Source organism: Amblyomma mixtum, chromosome 3, assembly GCF_055824585.1.
Source record: "Amblyomma mixtum isolate Tamu chromosome 3, ASM5582458v1, whole genome shotgun sequence".
In the NCBI taxonomy this organism is placed as follows: Eukaryota; Metazoa; Arthropoda; class Arachnida; order Ixodida; family Ixodidae; genus Amblyomma; species Amblyomma mixtum.
Genome location: NC_143014.1, coordinates 80,149,250 through 80,159,026, shown reverse-complemented (window position 1 = coordinate 80,159,026; position 9,777 = coordinate 80,149,250). Strand labels below are relative to the sequence as shown.

General features: G+C 42.9%; 1 protein-coding gene across 2 annotated transcripts in view; it reads right to left on the bottom strand.

Annotated features, from left to right (window-relative positions):
• Positions 1 to 9,545: 9,545 nt before the first annotated feature.
• The window catches only part of Cpsf160 (cleavage and polyadenylation specificity factor subunit 1), an 89,499-nt gene continuing 89,267 nt past the window's right edge, over positions 9,546 to 9,777 (bottom strand). For both annotated transcript variants that reach the window (XM_089579877.1, XM_089579878.1), the window contains one exon: positions 9,546 to 9,701. In XM_089579877.1, the coding sequence (XP_089436003.1) occupies positions 9,654 to 9,701 (48 nt within the window). In that variant the 3' untranslated portion in view covers positions 9,546 to 9,653. The remainder of the gene's footprint in view (positions 9,702 to 9,777) is intronic.

Genomic DNA, 9,777 nt, shown 5'->3' with positions numbered 1-9,777 from the left:
TTGAGGGATCAAGGCGATTCCATTCTCTGATCACGAGGGGAAAGTAGGAATACATGAACATATCGTTATGGCATGAGTATTCTGTTATCCCTTGCGTGTTCATGCCTGGACGGACGTGACTGCGAGAAAGATATGTGTTTTGATACGTCTATCTTGTAGTAGTTGTGCATCAGGTGAAATAAAAATTTGAGTGGTGCTTGTTGCGCTCTTGATGATAGCGTCGCCAAACCCGAAATAGCTGCGAGGTTAGTTGGCGAATCAGTGGGCTTATATTTGTTGTGTATAAACCGCAATGCTTTACGCTGTACTTTTTCCAGTTTTGTTATATTAGTCACTGAATGGGGGAACCAAACTGTGTTAGCGTACTCTAAAACTGGTCGAACGAAAGTGGTATATGCGAGAAGCTTGGTTGATGTGGGTGCGAGGCGCAGACATCTTTGAAGAAAAAATAATTTGCGTAATGCTTTCGGGGTTATGCTAGCAATGTGCGTGTCCCATCTGAGGTCAGAAGTTAGTGTGATGCCTAAGTTTTATGCTGGTGAACTTTCGTCAGTATTCTGCCATTAACAAAGTACGGAAAATCATAAGGTCGCTTTTTTCTTGTTACCGTCATGCAAACAGATTTAGTCGTGTTTATCATCATTTATCATCAATTTACAGCAAGAGTCGCAAAATCATTTAACTCAAAGTGTGAATCGGCTATGCTAGAAACTACCTGATGAGGTACAGTCGGGCACAAAAGTCTGGACCGCGTGCTTTATAAATCGATATTTCTATTGTTAGCCACCGACTGGACAGGGGTGAAAGACCAGGATTTGGACTTTCACCTCCACGACTGTCTCGTGCTGGCGGCTAATACAAGAGCTATCTGCTTTGTTGATGAAGCATGCTTTCCAGAGACTTCTGTCCCCGACTGTACGTAAGGTAAGGTGAAATGTTGATGGATTTTGTGTCTACAAAACCTTCCAGCTTCAGCAGTTCTGAAGACCCCGTCGCAGAAGTACTAGCTCTCCCCTGAAGCTGGTGTCAGTCGAGAATTTCTCCTACGCCGAGTACTTACGCGGGCACCATCAGGACTACCGCATGTGCCCTCTACATTACCGCACACTATTTAGAGAAGAAGTTATCTTGTTTCGGCAACTATATGCAGACAGGCATCGTTCTGTCACCCCAAAACCGACTTGTCCCCCCCCCCCCCCCTTTTAAGCAGCCTGCCAAACCTCTACCACATAGTATGAAAACAACATACTCATACTATGACTTACGACTCAACAAGAGCCTCTTGGGAACACTGGCTCTCTGTAACAACAAAAAGCTTACCAAACCTATTTTCTTTAAATCCTAATCTTAATTTTACACTGTACTAGAGAGCAGCCGTGATTAGCTGTGTATTTAAAGATACTGAGCTAGGGGCATAATACAAATTACACAGATGATGTCAAACAGGTGATTTAAAGAAAACAGGGTTTGGTAAGCTTTTTGTTAATTGTTACAGAGAGCCTTGTGGGAACACTGGCATATATATATATATATATATAAAAGGGAAGGGAAATGAGGGGCTCGTTATAAATATCAGAGAAGCCAACAGCCACAGAAACCAAGGGACATGGGATTTTTAAAAATTTATTTATTTATTTTGTGGTGTTGATCAACTTAGAATATTCCTGAATATCTTCAGTATAACATATTCAGTAATATTCTAAATTGATCAACACCACAAAATAAATAAAAAAAATCCCCTGTGTCCCTTGGTTTCGGTGGCTGTTGGCTTTTCTATATATATATATATATATATATATATATATCATAGCATAGCATATATGCTTGATGCAAGCCTATGCTTGAGCCTATGCATCAAAGGAGTCTGATGAATCTGTCGTGCACTTTTTGTTTGCCAACTTTTTTTGGTGTTTTTAGTTTTCAAAACCAGCTGTGCTTAAAAGAGCTGAAGGGCTCATCTGTCTTTTCTGGACATGGTCGTGGGAGAACCTTATGCCGATATATTCGGTTTTCTCACTCTTCGCTTTTCCTTAGCATACCTGTACGGCCTTCCCAGAAGGCCGTATGGGTTCTGATCAGCCATTACTTTCTCTGTCCGTATACCTGCAGCCTTACCTAGCCTTTCTTGATACCACTCTAATAAAGGAACCCTGAAACACCTTCTGAGGAGAGTACACAAAATTGCTAAATCTCTACATCGTGTTGTCATGAACACCTGATCCAAATAATGCAATTCTACATGCAGCAGAAAACCCACAGTTGTGCAAGCCGTTTCTGACGACTTTTCATACTCGCACTCTCCTCCATTTTACGCTCCTGAGATGTTTATTGGTAGTTCTTTCAAGGTCACACGGCTGCAGGAGCCACTGCCAGTCAGCTACGTGGTGAGGTTGGCGAAGGAGCGCCAACCTTTGAGCAAGCAAGTAATGCCGAGAGGAGGGGAAAGGCACGATCTCGCTAAAATTCAAATTTTGACTGCAAAACACATTAAAAAATTCTTGCTGTAGGATATTCGTGAAGCAGTGTCCTTTAAAAATCCGGGCATACTGCACCTTTCTTGAAAGCCCCTTTCAGAGCCCCTCTAAAGCGTGTACAGCAGATGTAAATTTAATAGGCCAAAAAACCTTTTTTTTTTTTACTTTAAACGGGGATCTCACGCGTTAGGTCATGCCTTCGCGCCAAGGGTACCTTTGAAATGCCGTATGCAGTGAAAGCCAACGAGAAACCGTTGAACAACGAAATCATTTGCATTGTGTCGTGATGCCGTGCTGTTTTCGCCCATACTTCTGCAGACTATAAAGAAGGACACTGAGATCAAGCCTTGCACTATAGATTTGTGCCTGTAACGAAACACTCCGGAAGGTCCGCGTGAACTTTTCGTGTTAGTAAAACTGACATTCGACTGAGTTGATACAGCATGTTGGAAAATTTCCAGCGCACACAGGAGAGGGACAAAGAAGAGAACGCCACGTGTTAATAGGACTGTTTAGCGCATGGAAAAGCCTCATGATGGATAAACACGCAGAACCGCTGCGTCCAACGAAGTCATTTGGTGCTGCATAAGTACAGCCTCCTGATTGGCTGCTCTTTAGCTCAATTTTCATGAGGGCAATCTTTTCTGCCATATTCATCTTGGCACTTCAAACAGCTGATTGTTTTTCTTTTTGATGTCATGCCTTTTGGACTGTGTTGCTCTTGTATTGCTTGAGTGTTCCATATATAAATTTTGCCGCCGCGGTGGCTTATGGTGATCAGCTGCTGACCCAAAAGATGAGAGTTCAATCCTGGCCGTGGTGGTCGAATTTTGATGGAGGCGAAATTCTAGAGGCTCGTGTGCTGTGCAATGTCAGTGCACGTTAAAGAACCCCTGGAGGTCGAAATTTCCCGAGCCCTTCACTATGGCATCCCTCATAGCCTGAGTTGCTTTGGGAACTAACCCCATAAACCAAACCTTATATAAATTTTGTTTTTGTTCTGATCTCGTGCATTCCACTTAGCATTGTATACCCCTCACAAGATCATGTAACTGCTGCATATTGTTATTTTTTCATACTGTTTTCTTTTATCCATTAATTCGTTTTCTGTTTTGATGTGTTCTGCTTGTTACAAAACTCTTGATTTTCCTCCCTCCCCTTATGTAACGCCTTCGGGCCTTTAAGGAAAAAATAAATGAAAATAAATTCACCCCGGTAAACCAAGGCACGAGCGAGGGTCAGGCAGATTCCTGATATATTCCATGCAGCAACAATAAAAAGCTTTGGAGATGCCCGAGTAGCATAAGGCATCGGCAAACAAAGCTTCTTTGTTGCGCTGCCACTGGTTCGAATCTCACTCGAGGTTGAGTAAGGTAGTCTTTCCTTTTTACTGCGTTACTACCCAGAAAACACCAAACGTCCGGAGGATGTCCTTATTCTGAAGTGGACATTCTGAGTACGTTTAGAGTGCATTGACGGCTAAATGCCCTAGTGAGGATGCCCTCAGTTTGTACTTTGCTGGACTCGAGGATGAAAATTCCTGAAATATCCTACAGTTGTCCTATCGCAGGACATTGTGGAATTGAAATGAGGTAAAACCAGCCTTCTAGCTTGCACTCGACTCTCATTAATTAAAAACTGCAGGTTTATTATAAGACGTGTACAATAGTTTGGTTTATTTGGGTTTAACATCCCAAAGCAACTCAGGCTATGAGGGACGCCGTAGTGAAGGGCTCTGGAAATTTCGACCATCTGGGGTTCTTTAACGTGCATTGACAACGCACAGCACACGGGCCTCTAGAATTTCGCCTCCATCGAAATTCAGTCGGGATCGAACCCGCGTCTTTCGGGTCAGCAACCAAGCAAACTCTGAGCCACCGCGGCGGGGCCGTGTACAATAGTGATGTAATGAAGGAAACCACTGTGGCCCCAAAAAATGTATGCATTGAGGAGATATATTACGATATTTTTACTTTCGCACCTGGTCTTATGTATCGCATGCTTTTGATAAGGTTGGACTGTTCAAATTTTAGGGCCACTTATTTTTTGATTCAGGAAGCAGAATTAAACTCCAGAGAGAGAGAACTATAGCTCTGTCTGGCCCTGGGCTTGGCAAACCCGTGCTGTGCCTCTTCTTCTTGATTATTCTAGATGGCTTCTCTTACATTAGCTTTGCATGTGGCCCTCCTATGAGAAAAAAGATCTTGATTCAAAATCGCGATGCAGTACTAGTAAGTAGTAAGTGCCATCAGACGAGCATGCAGCAAGCCGCACAAAATGGTGGGAGATTAGAAGCAGTGAAATCCAGTTAGAAGACTGAATGCTATCGCAATGTCATCAGGGAATCCCAATTATCCTAGTAGCACAAAATGTTGCCAGAACATTATGGCAATGTCGCCAATGTTTTATAATGTTGCGCAACATACTCCAACGTTGCAGCCACACGCTCAGAAATTGGTTAGGATAACATACTATCTGCCATAGTTGGAGCGACATCGAGAAGCAGCGTTGAGGCAAACGTTATTATACTGTTTAAATCATAACAATAAAGCCCCATTACAAATATATTTCAAGAACAGGGTTCCAGAACTTTTCTGACTGTAGCTACAGTAATTTTTTTTTTCAACTAGCAGTGTTTTGCAACTAAACCTCTTCTATCACACCTGCCATAGATTGCATGCACAGCTCCATTAATTTGTCGCAAACCAATGGGTCCAATTGGGCATACCATTTGGACCCAATAGGTCGGCCAGTTGGGCTCACGAATCCAACTGGGCAGTCCCATTGGTTTCCCCAGTTCCAGTTGGGCATTTCAATTATTCTGCATTTCCAATTGGATTACCCAACTGGTTTGTAAGGTTCCAATTGGTTTCAGCACTACCAGTTGGATCACCCAACTGTAAATATTTGTAACCAATTGGAAGCGGATCTCCCAACTGGAAGCTCCAGTTGGTTCCAACTGGCCGACCATCGAAAAATCTTAAGTTGAAGTCAATGATGTCCTTCACAGAGATTTGTATATATACTTAGCTGGCTATAAAACAGAACACTAGACTAATTAGGTTCTTGTAAAAGATATTAGCAGCTTAATCTCTGGAATTGTTTTCATCATCTCCACCACCACTGTGGGCATTCTTAAATTGGATAACTTCGCTCAATGGTCAACCGCCACTGGCTCCAGCTGGAGGGTCTCATGAGTGGAGTATATATTGTTCTGTGGATGTATGTTGAGAATTTATGAGGTATACATTGTCTGACTATAGTGTTTGATGCGTGCTTGTTGTTCACTTGATTTTCATAACAGTGTATGATTATAATTCAGTTCCCTTGTAAAAATGTTGGCAGAAGTCTCACAGCAGTCATAGACTTGAACTGGTTAGGAATTAAGTTCTATTTTTCTTTTTTTTTTGCTGGCCAATTCAAACCATTTGAGTTTAATAGGTATGCCATTTTAGTTCAACTGGTGGGCCATTTGGTCTGGTTGGGCGACCAATTATTTATAATTGGAAGTGCCAGTTGGGCTCAATTGGTCGAGCCCAATGGGTGGCAAAAACAATTGGTTTTCGACCAGTTGGTTAATTCAACTGGAAATTTTCCAATTGGACCCATTGTTTTTTTTTTTTACTGGGTTGGGACACCCTTCACCGACGGCTATATAAGCTTGACTCCATGTTATCCGTTCGGATGTGTGTATGAGTTGCATGTTGTACTGCATTGTGGAGCTCAAGTGTCGGTCACTCTCGGTCCTTGCGAAGCATTGTGAAGCTTACCAACTGACAGGCCTGCATGCTCGTGCAGGGTTGCTGAATTACTTTTCAAGAATGTTACATTTATGTTACGAAACATTGTGGCAATGTAGTAGCAATGTTGAACATATGTCAGATGTAGACACATCGCGGAAAATGTTGCAGCAATGTTTTTGTACATATATTGTCTTGACACTGACAAAGGAGGACACTAGTCATGTTAATGCAACCTAGAAAGGCAATATTGGTGCAATGTTCCAGCAGCAATTTGTGCTGCTAGGGTTACAACACAAGTGATCGACCTACAAATCTTCCTTGTTCTGAGTCTGTTCTGTGCTTAGCACCTATTTTAACTGTCGTGGTAAATGCTACTGCATTGTTTTCTGAATATTCTTGGCATATATTAGTTTTTGTACACAGACACAATGCACACGCGCTGACTGATTTTAGCAGTGAATATGAACAACAAATGTAAGTGCTGGGCACACAGATGCATGCAGTGTGTGCCAGAAGTAAAGGCAGAGTGATATTTTGGGGCTACTCGTAACTGTCTCGATTTTTTTCTAACGTATTAGCACGAATACACACACACACACACACACCAGTATAAGCATCCAGCCTCTCGTCCAATAGTGCCTTGAGAGCACTTGTCTTATATTACTCAGTAATATTGCCAGAAGTTACAGACTAGCAAAAATAATGAGTTTTAAAGCAACTATTAGTGAGGGTGGGGAAAGGGAGGGCCGGATAATTTTTCAAAATCAGGGAGAGGGAGGGCCATGGATTCAAAAGTGAGAATGAGGGAGGTAAGTAAAAAATGAGGGGATTTGCCCACCTCTGGTCATGACCCTCTCAATCAATCAGGCTTTACTGCACACACACCCATGACGACGCTAACACCTTAACACCATTGCGGTAAACGGGACAACAGAAAATTCAAAACTTTTTAATACAAATCGAATATCATACATTTAAAGTTCACATTAAATTCATAAACTCGTCTCCTGTATTTATTTTATGAACGGAGCCGCCCAGGTATTTTGGATCTTTAAAAACACCTGAATATTCGAGACAAATCAAACATCTAGGAGTACACACACTTCCAATGATTATTATTACTACTATTAATGCGACAGCATTAAGGGCCCCGTGTCACAGAAAAGCCGGTGTGGCGGCGTTGGCCGCGAGTGAAAAATTCCAGAGGCATTACCAAATAACACCGAGTAGGATATTGGTAGGGTTAGGGAATCGAACCAGGGCCTCTGTGAAGTGCGAGACGAGCACGCTAACCACTGCCACGTCAGCTTGATGCCTTGGAATGAACAAAGGTGCATCTAGTACTCAATACGACATTTTCTTAGAAGGGCGCTTTAGAGGCATGTACTGTGGTGTCCATTCCTTTCGGGTGTACACCGAGATATGAGAGACAGGCGTATTTCCTTTCCAATTTCATTTCATTTTCCTTGAGGCCCTTACGGCGCGGTTCGGGTGTCCACTGAGATATGAGAGATCGTCGTTTCCTTAAAACCAATTTTCATTTCATTTTCCTTCTCTTACGACGTGGTTCGGGTGACCACTCAGTATGAGAGACAGGCGTCGTTTCCTTTCCTTCGGGCAAGGCATCGCGCTGAATGGGCGATGGCGTTCCGTGGACTCCTTGGTCATGCTGCAACACGCTGTCGCGTCCCACTCTTAAAGACTAAGACTAAGACTAAAGCTTAAGCGTCCTCCAAAAATATTTTTTGCTTCAGGGCAAGGCTTGCAGAGCTTCATATAGCAACACAGCAACGTAGTGTCTGTTAGTCACCCCGCCAGCCATGTGGGAGTGATGGCCGTTTTTCAGTATGCATACTCCGAGTCTGCATCCAATTTTAATTGTAGTATATAGTTTGCCTGCTCCGAAAAAGGAAGGCTAGGGCTCGGCTGTCTGCGATGTGTGCAAAGTGCAGAAGCACTGCGTGCAAAAAAAAGCTTAGTATGGGGAAATATTTGCTGCCGAAATGCAAGACGGAGGTCTTGTGAGAATAAAGAATGTGAGCGTGTTTAACATCCTTACTTCAATGAAATATACAGCAAATCAGATATTGATCATTCAGAACAAGCAAAGATTCATTTTTATTGTATACCAGGGGTTCTCAATTTGTTTGCCTCAAGGAACCCCAACAGTCTTCAACATGTGTCAAGGAATCCCCCCTTCCTTCCCCGTCACAAGCATCACAATCGGTTGGCGTTTTAGTGCTTTTTTTCCTGTTTCGTCACTTTTGTATGTATTAGTTTGTTTTCTTCCATTCAGCAATCAGTTTTTTATTCAGTGCCTATCCCTTACTCAAGCTCTTACCTGTAACCCCAAGACAAGAACGCAGAACTACAGTTGCAAGACAAATGTTTCCCCCACATTCGAGCACTCGACTGGGTGGACTGCGTGCAGAATCACGCACCTCGTCCGGCTTTCACTGGCTATCTGCCGTTTCCCACTCCGAAGTTCTGCAGCGGCAAAACTTCGCACCAGCACCGCCGACAAACCACGCCATCGAATCGCCCAGAAAAACGCTGTATGAGACAGGACCTAGCCACACACCTACAGGCCACACACCTACAGGAGTACTGTCGGGGACCTAGCCCCTTGTCATTTACACTTGGCATTGTTCCCAAGTATACTGCAGTCAGACAGTACCTCTTGGAACAATACGCCGTTGCTGCATATGTGCAGCGACCAGGTGAGAACATGTAGCTGCTCTAAACTGGAGCAGGTCCACACATAGCCTCTGCTATATGCTAAAATTCCATGCCTTCCAAAACTCAAATCAGTGTACTGAATGCTTACATCAGCAAAAGGGCACAGTGGCTGTCTAGCAAATGTATTATTCAAAGGTCGTTTTTATAGATTGCTTGTATTTCACTGTACTGTAAGCAGCGTACGCCGCTGTACCAGCAATTTATTTGGAAGAAAAAAAATGACCATTTTGACAGACAGTCACCTAAACCGCGCCCGAGCAGCTGCACGGTAGAATATCCTTGCACTTCCAGAACATTTGTTCACAAGTCAAATTTAGCCAAGACTTTTGCAAAGCAGCCCTTTCCAGAAAACTGCCAGCAAATGTAAGGCTGCAGCATCGTATGTGGTAATTTTGGTATTTCGGAGTCAAATTGCTTTTCTCTTGCACTGCAGTATACTGCAGTGCAATTAAATGCAATTATAATTACAAGCCACACTTAAACCTTGCGTGCAAGGGCCTTTGCTCCTGAAAAATAAGCAGGTGTCAACGTTTCATTGCATATGCGTACTCATGATCCAATGTCTGCTCAATGAAAACAAAACAAAGGCAAAAAAAAAAACATGTAAAATCATGTGCTTTTAATGGTACACATCAGTGATGAAAATGCACGAGGAATGGCATATATGTACAAGAAGCTGCATATGACTGCATGACACCTAAAAATGTGCAGTGTAGGTTTCAATTTCTAGGAGGTCATCAGTGATCTGAAAAGCAATAGACAAGTAGTGTAAGCGAAATGCTTGTCAGGCAAAGAGTACTCAACTTCAAATTGCAGCCACG